The following is a 14,437-nucleotide window of genomic DNA, read 5'->3' on the forward strand; positions in this document are numbered from 1 at the left end:
GCAGAACCAGAGGTAATCACCTGATCCCTATCCTTGAGTGAGCTGTGGGATGTGCAAAAAGATTTCAGCCATCGTCCAAGTGAGCACATTATCACCTGGCTGCTCTGACGCTGGGACAATTGGGCTAGTAGCCTGGAATTAGAAGGTAGGGAAGCCAAGCAGCTGGGATCGCTTGCCAGGGAAGGTGGCATTGACAAGGCAATTGGAAAAGGGACACAAGTCCTCAGCCTCTGGAGGTGACTCCTGTCAAGCGTGAAGGAAAGGTACCCCTTTAAGGATGATATTATATGTCAATTAAGCAAGTGGACCACCATGGAAAGAGGTATCCAGTACCTGAGGGAATTAGCCGTGCTAGAGATGATTTATTACGACTCAGACAACGCACGATCACCTAAAGATCCAGATGAAGTCCAATGCACACAACCAATGTGGCGGAAGGTTGTACAGAGCGCACCATCGTGCCTAAGTGCCGGGTCCTGCACATGGGTCACAACAACCCCATGTGACTCTACAGGCTTGGGGAAGAGTGGCTGGAAAGCTGCCTGGCAGAAAAGGACCTGGGGGTGTTGGTCCACAGTCTGCTGATTATGAGCTGGCAGTGTGCCCAGGTGGCCATGAAGGCCAATAGCATCCTGGCTTGTATCAGAAATAGTGTGGCCAGCAGGACTAGGGAAGTGATTGTCCCTTTGTACTCGGCACTGGTGAGACTGCATCTTGAGTATTGTGTTCACTTTTGGGCCCCTCGCTACAAGAAAGACACTAAGTTGCTGGAGCATGTCCAGAGAAGAGCAGTGAAGCTGGTGAAGGGTCTAGAGAACAAGTCTTATGAGGAGCGGCTGAGGGAACTGGGGTTGTTTAGCCTGGGGAAAAGGAGGCTGAGGGGAGACCGTATCACCCTCTGCAACTGCCTGAAAGGAGGTTGTAGCGAGATGGGCGTTGGTCTCTTTTCCCAGGTAATAAGTGATAGGATGAGAGGAAATGGCCTCAAGTTGTGCTAGGGGAGGTTTAGATAGGATATTAGGAAAAATTTCTTCACTGAAAGGGTTATCAAGCGCTGGAACAGACTGCCCAGCGAAGTGGTTGAGTCACCATTCCTGGAGGTATTTAAAAGATGTGTAGAGGTGGCGCTTAGGGACATGGTTTAGTGGTGGACTTGGCAGTGTTAGGTTTACGTTTGGACTCGATCTTAAAGGTCTTTTCCAACTTAAATGATTCTATGATTTCTATGAAATAAGAGGACGTGAAACTTACTGCAATTGAAGGGCCATTTACAATGAGGTCATAACTGATACATCAAGAACTATTTTTAGGACTTGGTGTTATCTGGGTTTCCTGGCTCTGTGTGTTTTATATATGTAGGGCAATTGAAATATTGAATCTCTAGGTGATTGAAATATTATCCCAGTCTTTACAAACAAAATTTTGTTGAATTTTAAAGATAATTCTAATAAAACAGAAGGGAAACATTTTGGCTTTTCTTATTATAGCATCTCAAAAGGTTATGTACATATGCGTTACTCTGCTTATCACAGAAACAACATACTATTGATATAAAAAGAGGTTTGAGGAAGTTACTTTTATCTTATATGGAAGTATACTGGTAGCTATTATTACACACCCATTTTGAAAAAGGGTAATAAGGAGGACCCTGGGAACTACCAACCAGTCAGCCTCACCTCCATGCCTGGTAAGATCATGGAACAGATCCTTCTGGAAGACATGTTGAAATATATGGAAGGCAGGGAGGTGATTAGAGACAGCCAACATGGCTTCATCAAGGGCAAATTGTGCCTGACTAATCTAGTGGCCTTCTACTATGGAGTGACTGCATCAGTGGACAAGGGAAGAGCAACTGATGTCATCTACCTGGACTTCTGTAAGGCCTTTGATACGGTCCCCCACAACATTCTTACCTCTAAATTGGAGAGATATGGGTTTGACAGATTGACTATTAGATGGATAAGGAATTGGCTAATGGCTGCATTCAAAGTCAGTGGCTCAATGTCCAGGTGGAAACCAGTAACGAGTGGTGTTCCTCAAGGGTCTATACTGAGACCGGTACTGTTCAATATCTTCATCAACGACATAGACAGTGGGATTGAGTGCGCCCTCAGCAAGTTTGCAGATGACACCAAGCTGAGTGGTGCAGTTGATTCACTTGAGGGAAGGGATGCCATCCAGAGGGACCTTGACAGGTTTGAGAAGTGGGCCCATGTGAACCTCATGAAGTTCAACAAGGCCAAGTGCAAGGTCCTGCACCTGGGTCAGGGCAATCCCCAATATCAATACAGACTGGGGGATGAATGGATTGGGAGCAGCCCTGCAGAGAAGGACTTGGGGATACTGGTAGATGAAAAATTGGTGATGAGCTGGCAATGTGCGCTTGCAGCCCAGAAAGCTGTTCGAATCCTGGGCTGCATCAAAAGCAGCATGGCCAGCAGGTCGAGGGAGGTGATTCTCCTCCTCTACTCCACTCTCATGAGACCCCACCTGGAGTATTGCGTGCAGCTCTGGGGTCCCCAGTGCAAGAAAGACATGGACCTGTTGGAGTGGGTCCAGAGGAGGGCCACGTAAATGGTCAGAGGGCTGGAACACCTCTCCTATGAAGAAAGGTTGAGTTTGGGTTATTCAGCCTGGAGAAGAGAAGGCTCCAGGGAGACCTTATTGCAGCCTTTCAGGACTTAAAGGGGGCCTATAAGATGGGGACAAACTTTTTAGCAGAGCCTGTTGCAGTAGGACAAGGTGTAGTCCAGTAGTACAGCCTTCAGACAAAGAAAATTTTGAACTGCAAGTATACCTAGCTGCTGCTTGATTTGTAACTGCATTTATAATGCTTTTTGCTCTCTCCAAGGCGTTTTAAAAGGTAGTTACCAATTTGAACTTAATTATATAGTCTTTTTCCATCATATTTTTTTAAAATGACTGAAGCTTTTCACTTAATTGTGCAAATTTAAATGTTATGATTATGCTTTATAGGCAGAAAGTAAAACTTACTGTGTGGTTAAACATGAACAGTATTATTTTACCTTTTTCAACTTAAACTTTTTATCTTCAGTAGCAGTTGGTTTTATTCTGTGATGATGCCTTAAAATGGAATTAAGATTCATTAAAACTAAATTAATTGCATGCAAAACAAACTCATTTCCATTGTGCCCAAGAACCAGATCTCTCATCTCATTTCTTCATAATAAAATATTATTGAGACTATTATAATTAAAAAAAAGTAACACTTGAGCATGAACTAGTATTTGAACATGTCTTCAAGTTTCTGTGGAAAATTAGAACCATCTTTGCAAGGGAGTGCCTCTTAACTGGAAGAGGTTAGCATTTCTATAATACTCCTAACTTTGACAACACAGATTATGAATGCAGATTGATCTTCTCGATAAGGTTAAATAATAACAAAAGTTAAATTTGACAAAAGATACTTTGGAACTCTGCTAAGATTTTCATGGAGAATGAAAGTCTGGAGGTGGGACAAGTTGCTGAAGGAATTGTACGTCTTGTTTTTAATAGAGTTATAATTACATCTTCAGCATTACTAGTTTTATATACTGTTTTTATTATTCTTTAAGACTAATTATGAGACTTTACTGATATGATTGCTATTTGTGTCTTTTGGATCTCTGTCATACATAGGCTGCTCTGTGAGCTTTCATTGTTCCTGGAGACATTTCTCTTTGGTCACTGTCACTAATCTAAGGATGGATGTTGTTTTCTGCAACTGATTTTTCTTTTTTTAGATGTTGCTTTTAAGCATGCTAGTGATGTGTATATTTTATTGCCATTTAAATGAAGTGTACTATAACTGGTAACTAATCCAGAAATTTATTTTGGAATTAGCTAACATTTGTGAGAATTTTAATCAGGCAACCCTCTATATATCATTTTAGGAATTAATATGCATATTGTAGCATGCTAAAATAAAGATAAATATACATTTATCACTGATGTACTGTCATAATGTTCATATGTTTCTTCATATGTTGTATTCACAACTGTCAGTGTAGAAGATTTTAGAAATTTAGGACTATAAGACTGTTAGAAATTAATATAGAATGAGTTAAGGTTATTATTGCAACAGAGCTGCTCAACAGGCCATGAACAGTGTTTTCAGCCTGCCCCCCTCTATAGCCCCAATCCAGGACCGGATTAAAACCCAGTCAAGCTAATCAGTAGAGACAGATCAAGCAAAAGAAAAATCAGTAAGATACAGGTGCTTAGCTGGAGAGTGATTAAAATATGTAGAGCTTACAAAGATAAATGTGAAATAGTTAATGGAACAACCAGAGAGGTTTTCTCAGAATTGCGTAGGTATGAAACTTCAAGGTAAAGGGGATGAGAAGATGACTGACCCAAGACAGACTTCGAAAACCACAGGATGATGACCGGACTGAATGAGACAAGAACTGATGAGATAAGATGATGATGGATGAATGATAATGACATGGGAATCGAGATCAACTGGAAAATTACAAAGATTTTGGACTGAGATAATGAACTACCTAAAGGGTATATAAAATTGAGAGAAAATTTTGTGGGTTGCCATTCACTGCGGTGGTGGCCCAACTCTGAGTTGTTAATAAAGCAAACCTGGAGAAACCCATGACTGAGAATTCTTTAACAGTCAGTTACTTTTTTTTTTTTTTTGAGTAGAATAAAACTTGTGTAACACTGTTTTAGTGGGTTGAAACTGTCAAATAGCTTACATGACTGTTTATCAGAGCAACTGATATTCACCAGAAGGAATCATAGAATCATAGAATCATTTTGGTTGGAAAAGACCTTCAAGATCATCGAGTCCAACCATTAACCATGCCCCCTAAACCATGCCCTGGAGTACCCTGTCCACTCGCTTTTTGAATACCTCCAGGGATGGTGACTCAACCACTTCCCTGGGCAGCCCATTCCAATGTTTGACAACCCTCTCAGTAAAAAAATTTTTCCTAATATCTAACCTAAATCTCCCTTGCCTCAACTTGAGGCCATTTCCTCTTGTCCTATCTCCAGACACCTGACAGAAGAGACCAACACCCACCTCACTACAACCCCCTTTCAGGTAGTTGTAGAGAGCGATAAGGTCTCCCCTCAGCCTCCTCTTTTCTAGACTGAACAACCCCAGATCCCTCAGCCGCTCCTCATAAGACTTGTGCTCAAGGCCCCTCACCAACTTGGTTGCCCTTCTCTGGACACGCTCAAGCAGCTCAATGTCTTTCCTGTAGTGAGGGGCCCAAAAGTGAACACAGTACTCGAGGTGCGGCCTCACCAGCGCCAAGTACAGGGGAACAACCACCTCCCTGTTCCTGCTGGCCACACTGTTCCTGATACAGGCTAGGATGCGATTGGCCTTCTTGGCCACCTGGGCACACTGCTGGCTCATATTCAGCTGGCTGTCAACCAGCATGCCCAGGTCTTTCTCTGCCAGGCAGCTTTCCAGCCACTCTTCCCCAAGCCTGTAGCGCTGCATGGGGTTGCCGTGACCGAAGTGCAGGACCCGGCACTTGGCCTTGTTAAACTTCATACAATTGGCCTCAGCCCATCGATCCAGCCTGTCCAGATCTCTTTGTAGAGCCTCCCTACCCTCAAGCAGATCGACCCTGCCTCCCAACTTGGTGTCATCTGCAAACTTGCTGATGGTGCACTCAATCCCCTCATCCAAATCATCAATAAAGATATTAAACAGAACAGGGCCCAACACCGAGCCCTGGGGAACACCACTCGTGACCCGCCGCCAACTGGATTTCACCCCATTCACCACTACCCTCTGGGCTCGGCCATCCAGCCAGTTTTTCACCCAGTGAATAGTGCACTTATCCAGGCCACGAGACGCCAGCTTCTCAAGGAGTATGCCATGAGAGACAGTGTCAAAGGCCTTGCTGAAGTCTAGGAAAATAACATCGACAGCCTTTCCCTCATCCACTAGGCGGGTCACCTGGTCATAGAAGGAGATCAGGTTGGTCAAGCAGGACCTGCCTTTCGTAAACCCATGCTGACTGGGCCTGATCCCCCTCTTATCCTGGAGCTGCCATGTGAGTGCTCTCAAGACAAACCGTTCCATAATCTTTCCCGGTACCGAGGTCAGGCTGACAGGCCTGTAGTTCCCCGGATCCTCCCTCTGACCCTTCTTATAAATGGGAGTCACATTGGCAAGCCTCCAGTCCTCTGGGACCTCCCCTGTTGACCAGGAACGCTGATAGATGATAGAGAGTGGCTTGGCAAGGACCTCTGCCAGTTCCCTCAGTACTCTTGGATGGATCCCATCAGGTCCCATAGATTTGTGAGTGTCCAGATGGCGTAGCAGGTCCCTAACTAATTCCTCCTGGATTAAGGGGGGTATGTTATGCTCTTCATCCTTACCTTCCAGCTCAAGGGGTGGAGTACCCTGAGGATGACTGGACTCACTATTAAAGACTGAGGCAAAGAAGGCATTAAGTACCTCGGCCTTTTCCTCATCACTGGTTGCTACGTTCCCTTCTGTATCCATTAAAGGAAAGATATTCTCCTTGGGATTCTTTTTACTGTTAACATATTTGTAAAAACATTTTTTGTTGTCCCTTACGATAGTGGCCAGATTTAGTTCTAGCTGAGCTTTCGCCTTTCTAATTTTCTCTCTGTATGATCTAACAAGATCCCTGTACTCCTCCCAAGTTGCCCGCCCTTTCCTCCAGAGATGATAAACTCTCCTTTTTTTCTTAAGTCCTAGCAAAAGCTCCCCATTCAGCCAGGCCGGTCGTTTTCCTCGGCGGTTTGACTTGCGGCACATGGGAATAGCCTGGTCCTGAGCCATTAAGATTTCCTTCTTAAAGAATGTCCATCCCTCCTGGACCCCTTTGCCCTTCAGGACCGTCTCCCAAGGGACTCTCTCAACCAGTGCCTTGAAGAGGCCAAAGTTAGCCCTCCGGAAGTCCATAGTGGTGGTTTTGCTGACCACCTTCTTTGCCTCACCAAGAATTGAAAATTCTACCATTTCATGGTCACTAAGCCCAAGACGGCCTCCAACCATCACACCTCCCACCAGTCCTTCCCTGTTCGTAAACAACAGATCTAGCAAGGCTCCTCCCCTGGTTGGCTCACCCACCAGCTGTGAATCTTTCCATGCAAGTTGGATTAAAAAACTGAGGAAGGGTAAAAAGTATATTTAATTTATTATCTGCTTTAAAGAGTATCCCTTCTATTGCTGTGACCTTTGCATATCATTTTTCTTGTGTTGTAGTAAAAAGGAATGTTAGAAGAATGTTGTCGCTACCATGTGTCTTTAAAAACACTTGAAGTCAAAGATACCTGTAAGTGCAAAGGAAAGTGAAATTTCCTTCAGGTGACAACACAGGTTAGGGAAAACAAATGTTTTGAAGAATTTTAGTCAATCACCACTAATGTTTCCACTGACTTCTTCCTCCTGGGGTAAGGGAATTATGTTTACTGTTCTGCAGAGAGCAACAAAGTAGCAAAAGTATAATACTGTTAGGTAACATTGCTCTTTGAGACCTGATTTAGGGTTTTAACAAGCAAGTTTTACTTTTGATGTTCAGTGTAGTAATGGCTAAAATAGTTCTTTTGGCTTAAGCAAACTAGTTTTAGAAACTGCTATTATGAAAGCAACCCTATACAAAATGTTGAAAGTGTTCCACTACTTTTCAGTTTTTTTTTTTTTCTTTTTCCAGTACAATGTAATATGCAATAATATATTGCCTTCTTAAAGCATACGGCTCTTGTCCGGAGTAGAATTTTGAGTATGTACTTGTTTAATATTATGTTTGTATCTGTGTACAGAAAGCATAGAAACAATGTTGGACCAAGCAAACCTGTTTCTCAGCCACGAAGAAACATTGTAGGCTGCAGAATACAGCATGGCTGGAAAGAAGGGAGCGGACCTGTAACACAATGGAAGGGCACAGTTCTTGATCAAGTTCCTGTAAATCCCTCTCTCTATCTTATAAAGTATGATGGATTTGATTGTGTGTATGGACTAGAACTGCACAAAGATGAAAGAGTTTCAGCACTTGAAGTCCTTCCAGACAGAGTTGGTAAGAGGTTTTTTTCCTATATGCGCATATATTGTCAGAACATTTAAATTTTATTAAATTACTTTTAATCACATGGCAAATAATCTAAATGCTGTTTAATTTTTCTTGATTTCACAAAGATTTGATGATACCAGAGAGCATAGCGTTGTCTTTTGTCTTTAAATGGTATGCAGTAAATTCTGTATTTTTTCTTGTTTAGAGTCTTATCCCTAAGAAGCTTACACATGTAACATAGATATTTCTATTAAAATTTAAACTCTGAGCCAGCTGAGAAATGTCCTGGCTATGTTGTCTTGTGTGTGTTTGACAGTAATTATGTGTTTGGTTGGGGTTTTTTTCATCTGCTTTCCCTGGGTTTTAATCCAAATGGAGGGAAAACAGCATTTTCTAAGTGAAATAACTTGACTAGTAACAAGGCTTTATTGGTTTTCATAATTAGCACTGAATTGTTAAACTGTAGGTTTTTCCAAACTGTAAAGTTCAAAGTTTACCTTAGTAATTATTTATTTCTGAATGGAATAAGTTCTTGTTTTTCCTGACTGCGAAGAGATCAGTAGCTGTCTCTAGAATGGGGTTAGGGGGAACCAAACTGAACACCTTCATTAATAACTTCATACAGCTGCTCTGCGATTTAACCTCTCTTCCTCCCCTCCTCCCCCCACAATACAAATATTTAAAATACAGACATTATTCTTTGCTGTGGCCTATATTGGTCTCCCTTTACCTTGCATTATGATAGTTTGATTAATGGGAGGGGGGGTATACAATGATGGAAAATGTTGATAAGAGTGTTAACATGTTAAAATAATTCTTCAAGTTCTGCAGTTCTTTGGTCTTCAACTCTCTGGAATGGACAGTATTTGTTTTGTATGTGAATTGACTAACTTTCAAATTTATTCATTAATCTGGATAAAGATTATTTTTTACAAAGACTTATTTCTGTACTTTTGAATGGACATACTTATGAACTGCTACCATTTCAGCTTCATCTCGAATTAGCGATGCCCACCTGGCAGACACAATGATTGGCAAAGCTGTGGAACATATGTTTGAGACAGAGGATGGCTCAAAAGATGAATGGAGGGGAATGGTCTTGGCTCGAGCTCCTATTATGAACACATGGTTTTATATTACCTATGAGAAAGATCCTGTCTTGTACATGTACCAACTCTTAGATGACTATAAAGAAGGTGACCTTCGCATTATGCCTGATTCCAGTAAGTAGGCCAGTTACTTTTTTCTTCTGGAAAGCAGCATCTCTCTTTGCATTATTGTTTGGCTTATGGATTATGTATGGAAAAGAGAGTTAACAAACAAGGATCTTTTTAAGTATCAAAACTAACAAAGGTTACAGCACAACAGAAAATACATCTGTATTAACTTCTGAAATATTTTACTTGAATCATTGGTGAAATATGCAATAAATACTGGAAAATCCTTTTCCGTAATAATTCCTAATTCTGATAAAGATATACATACTATTGTGGAAGAGATTACACTTAGATTTTCTTTTTTAAAAGAAACTGACAAACTAGAAGCCTTCCATTGTTATTTTCTTATAGAAGTGTCACAAATCAAGAGCCATCTCAAGGAGTTGTATTTCTGAAGCAGTTCTTATAAGAATAATGTTTTGGGGCTAACTAAAATAGTCAGATTAATTTAGTTTGGGTAGGCATCTTCAGTTTGGAAAGCTTTTCAATAGTTTCTTGGAGGAAAGAAGCACTAATCTTTTGAAAACTCATTTTCTCTCACATGTTTAAACACATAAACAGGAAAGATTTTTCAATAGGTTAGGAGGGATATTTTTTCTTCCTTTCTTGAAGTGAAAGTTATTGGGTTTTTTCCTATAAATATAGAAGGATTTTCACAGAATCAGTATTGTTCAAGAGATTTGGATAGCTAGTACAAAAAAAGAAGAAAAAAAGTTTGTCAAGAATATTGTACTCTCATTTCTCTCCTGCACCTCAAAAGCACTTCTCTGACAGAGAGGCAATTTTGGCTTTAAAGTAAATTATTAATTAGATAACTAGTGTTTGGCTATGCAGTGCACTACATAAATATTTAAAATTCATTCATTGAGTTTCTGATACTGTCTTCCTTCAGATCTAGCACTGATAACATAGTCTGATGACTGAGTAAACAAGTGGCACTTATTTGCATAACCTCTGTAGTAATCCTATGTTTTTAGATTTTTTCCAGCCTAACAAAAAGCAACATATCTGTGGCTTGAAGAGAGTAAGCCACAAATGTTAATGGAAAAAGTGACCTTCCTATTCCTAAAGAAACAAATAAAGCAAGCTTTTTCAGAGTTGGCACCTCCAAATACCTTGTAATTCCTTTTTAAATTCTGCTTTGCTTTCTTCCATCTTAGAAAAATAAGCTAAAAGGCTTATGCTTTCCATATTTAAGAATTAAGTTTTTAATGCACTCTTTTTTTCCTGAGACTATCTACTACTTACCTCTGTTTCTAAGGCACTCTGAACTATGAGTTACCTTCCCTGAATCTGGATCTTTTATAGACAATGAGAATTGTGTCCTTAAGGATACTTCTGGGTAGATTTTGCTAGAAAAGCAAATAATATAGTTAGACTTCTCAACAGTATCCATTCTAGTGTGAAATCAAAAGCCCCTTTTAACAGCATTATTGATTAAGGAGGTTACACTTAGCTTGGAAGATGTGGTTTTGTTGCAATGGCATGTTTGCATTGACATTTTGGATAAAGCATGTGGGGAGAGCAAGTTCTAGCACACCTGCCTTTCTCTTAGAGAGACTCAGTGCCTTGTTCTGCTGGGGGCTTAAATTCAATTATCTACAAACATGTTCCGTAATTGGTATGTAAACCTTCATGTCAAAAGATTTACTTTTCTAACCAATTGAAGTGCTATTTTTTACTTCATAAAACTGAAGATGCTATTACCTAAAAAAAAAAAATAATTCTGTGACTTTACTTTCTAGAAGCATGGCAATAGTTAGGTGCTTGTCTGAACAACTCAACTTGTTTTAGACATACTCTGCATTTTAAACTTGTGATTGTTTCTTAACTTTTAAAGAAGGCTCTGCAGTTTTGTATATTGGAAAAAATCCATAAATGTCTACCAAAGTACATTGTATTTTCATATTACAGATGATTCACCTCCTGCAGAACGGGAACCAGGTGAAGTTGTGGACAGCCTGGTAGGCAAACAAGTGGAATATGCCAAAGAAGATGGCTCAAAACGGACTGGCATGGTCATTCATCAAGTTGAAGCCAAACCATCTGTCTATTTCATCAAGTTTGATGATGATTTCCATATTTATGTCTACGATTTGGTGAAGACATCCTAGACGTCATCATGAACTTCTGCCAAATTTGTGGAACTATTAAATGTAAAATTTGTAGACACAAAGACTTGACTGTTTTTCAGTTAAATGAAAGCTTAAATGTCCCTGCGAACCCACAATCTCTGCCAGCAAAACTGTTTTGTTCTGAATAATACAAATTTATGTGAACATGACACATTTCGCGTAAGAGAACTCCTTTTCTTGAAGGAATTTGATATATTTGGGTGGGAGGGAGTTAAAAGCAAAGAACAGCTGCAAATTCAAGCTGTGTGAAGTCAATCTAGTATTGTAATCTAGATTTTTTCATAGATTTTAACTTTTTCTTCAACCTTGCACTCACCTGTTCAACTGCCACATGCAAGTGTAGTTTGCTATTTTTGATATGCCTTCTTTTGTAACATTAAATTTAATTTCTTGGCTACTGGCAGTCCTTGTTTTCTGGGTTGGGACAGAGGTGACTCTTCTGAAAGGTTTAAACAGTTTGTGCAGCAGTAAGGAGTGCCTAACCCAAGTAACAACAATCATCTACTGTGTTTCTACACTTTATTTCAAATTAAGCTTTTTAAGAACTTGCAGTACATGGAAATACTTGTGCATTTTTACTAGTCACAGGGCAGTAGGATATCAAGTGTTTGACATGCACCTTTCAGTGAAAATGCTTTAAACTATAAAAATATATTTAATCTGTATAACCAGTTAATTAAAAAATGCAGGTTAAGGGCCTGTGTTTACAAGTTGTAGGAACCAGTAAAATACACACAACAAAGCTGCCTTTAATCCTAAATGTTGTACTCTGTTTTGTTATATACATTTCTTAGCAGAACCGAAGTGCTTGGTGCCACAAGTTTAACAGTATATATGCTACTTAAGAAGACTTTAGACTACACATTGGCAATCAGTAGTCTCTCATTTAATATCAGAACCTAGCAACCTGGATGTTTGTGTGTGGACTTAGAAACCTAATAGTAGTTAATCTTTTACATGGTAAATACAATCTTATGGGGGTGGGGGGTCCTTTTACACTGAAGACCTCCTTTAGAGAAGGAGAAGCATTTGTTGCCTTCTCAGTCTGCTGTATTCCTTTGCTTTGTTTTGTTTTGTTTGGGGTTTTGCTATTGTTTTTAACCATTTTGGTTCAAGAAGGCATCTTCTCAATGTATTCTTTTTCTGGCTTTTCCATGTAAGGAGTGTCCAGACAAATCTACAGTTTAAACCTGTTGTTGCCTTTTGTGGTGTACTTGCTTTGAGGTATGCTGTCAACATGAATTTCATTCTATGAACACTAGAGTTCTGCATGCCAGTGGTGTACTATCTAATGGGAGCTATAGACAGTCTCAGTGGTTCAGTCATCTGCATTAGATTGTGGATGTAAATAGCAGCCCACAACAGCAGAATCCTTTCACAGTTTTAATCTTGCAAGATAGTTGTAAATCAAGGTTAGGGTATTTGTTGGTTTTTAAGTGTAGCAACTTTTAAAAGCATCAGAATTGTAACAAGGATCAGCATAGCAACAAAATTGTCATGTTAAAGCAGAGCTCTACAAGCTTCAAAGCACTGCTTCACAGAAATACAGTATGTGAAGAATGTGAATACAGTCAACGCTATTGATGGAAAGAAGGAACATATAGATATCCAACCTTATGCTGTTAGTGGAAAGATGCAGGAGAGGTACTGTTAATCAGAGATCAGAGGTCTGACCTCTATTGTGGGTATTCTTGATATCAAAGATTCAGTGGTTTAAGTCCCTTTCTGTCCATATTTTTGGCCTGATTTCATATTTTAGCCTTAAGGCTTGTGCCTCATTATGCTGTTAGATGGTAATACTGTATAAATATGGTATCTTAATTCTTTGTCCCTTGCTACTATATTGCATTATGTCCTGTATTTCGTCATGGACAACCAAAGGCAGGCTATTGTCTTTCAGTTCACAGCTTCTCAATCCAGTCTTTAAGCACTAAATACCTGAGTCAGTAAATTTTTATTGTGTTTTGAATGAAGTGAGCAGATTTGCAACACAGTGCTTTCATCCTGCAGATCTGTTATGTGCTTTCTATTGACTCTTAAGAGTCCTGCATGTAAATCTCAAAGCTGAGCCTGGCTCCATGAGCCCAAGTTGATATTTGTGGCACAAGAATAAGTGCATTGCTTACACACAAAATACATGAATAACTTAGTACAATGAATTTTGGGCTTTACATCTAAGGAATACAAGGTTTGTTTTGAAATATTTGAGGTTTAGGTCTACTGGAACGTTTTTAGCATTAGGCTTGCATTTGTGGGTTTTGTGCAAGCCACTCTAATACACCATATATTTTGCTAATTAGAATATAATCTATACACTGTCAAATTTTATGGTTGTTTTTAGATGTCCCCGTTGTCTGTTGCATGGGTTTTTTTCTTTTCATCTTTTTTATTAAGGTTTGGGGGGGGGTGGTTTTGGTTTTGTGGTGGTTTTTTTTTTAATAGCTTAAACCACCTTTTTGAGACTTGAGACTAATTCCACTCCCTGCCATCTGCTTTGGGCTTTATTTTAGGCTCATGTTTCAGATCTGCATGCAGTGCTTGCATTACCCTAGTAACTACATGTTGGTCCCTTGTTCTAGGGGTTCAACATTACTTTCCAAATTTATCATAGGTCTTGTGATGGCACAAGCCATGGATCTTTGTATAAAAGTTATTGGCCTCTCTCATTTACCTGCTGTAGTATTGTTGTATATTGTGTGTGTGTGCATGATGTCAGGCTGCTATGTAAAACTTTTAAAAAGGAAAAAAAAAAAAACCCTTAAATGCAGACCATCCTTTTTTGCATGCTTAGAAGGTTAGAATGTTCAATGTAACAAACTAAAGTTGCATGTTATAATGTTTAGGTTTGGGTTTTGTTCTGTTTTTATTTTGTGTTCAGTTTCTTGTGAATTTCCTTATTGTGCTGTTTGAATGGTTGTTAGTAGGATTAAATGCACTGGTGAGGCGAACATAGTGCCAATGGAAGGTAATTTTCCAGTTGTATGTGTCATACAGCATTTGAAGGGACCATGTATTCTGTTCAAGAATAAATAAAATCACAATTGATAAGTAAAACACTACATTTTTT

At 39.7% G+C, this 14,437-nt stretch overlaps 1 protein-coding gene across 5 annotated transcripts in view; it reads left to right on the forward strand.

Moving 5' to 3' along the window:
• Positions 1-14,137, forward strand: part of LOC128136243 (spindlin-Z) — a 112,420-nt gene extending 98,283 nt beyond the window's left edge. For all 5 annotated transcript variants that reach the window (XM_052775498.1, XM_052775501.1, XM_052775499.1 and 2 more), the window contains 3 exons: positions 7,771-8,024; positions 9,008-9,241; positions 11,150-14,137. In XM_052775498.1, coding sequence (XP_052631458.1) covers positions 7,771-8,024; positions 9,008-9,241; positions 11,150-11,349 — 688 coding nt within the window. In that variant the 3' untranslated portion in view covers positions 11,350-14,137. The remainder of the gene's footprint in view (positions 1-7,770; positions 8,025-9,007; positions 9,242-11,149) is intronic.
• Positions 14,138-14,437: the final 300 nt, after the last annotated feature.

This window comes from Harpia harpyja, chromosome W, assembly GCF_026419915.1.
Source record: "Harpia harpyja isolate bHarHar1 chromosome W, bHarHar1 primary haplotype, whole genome shotgun sequence".
NCBI classification, from domain to species: Eukaryota; Metazoa; Chordata; class Aves; order Accipitriformes; family Accipitridae; genus Harpia; species Harpia harpyja.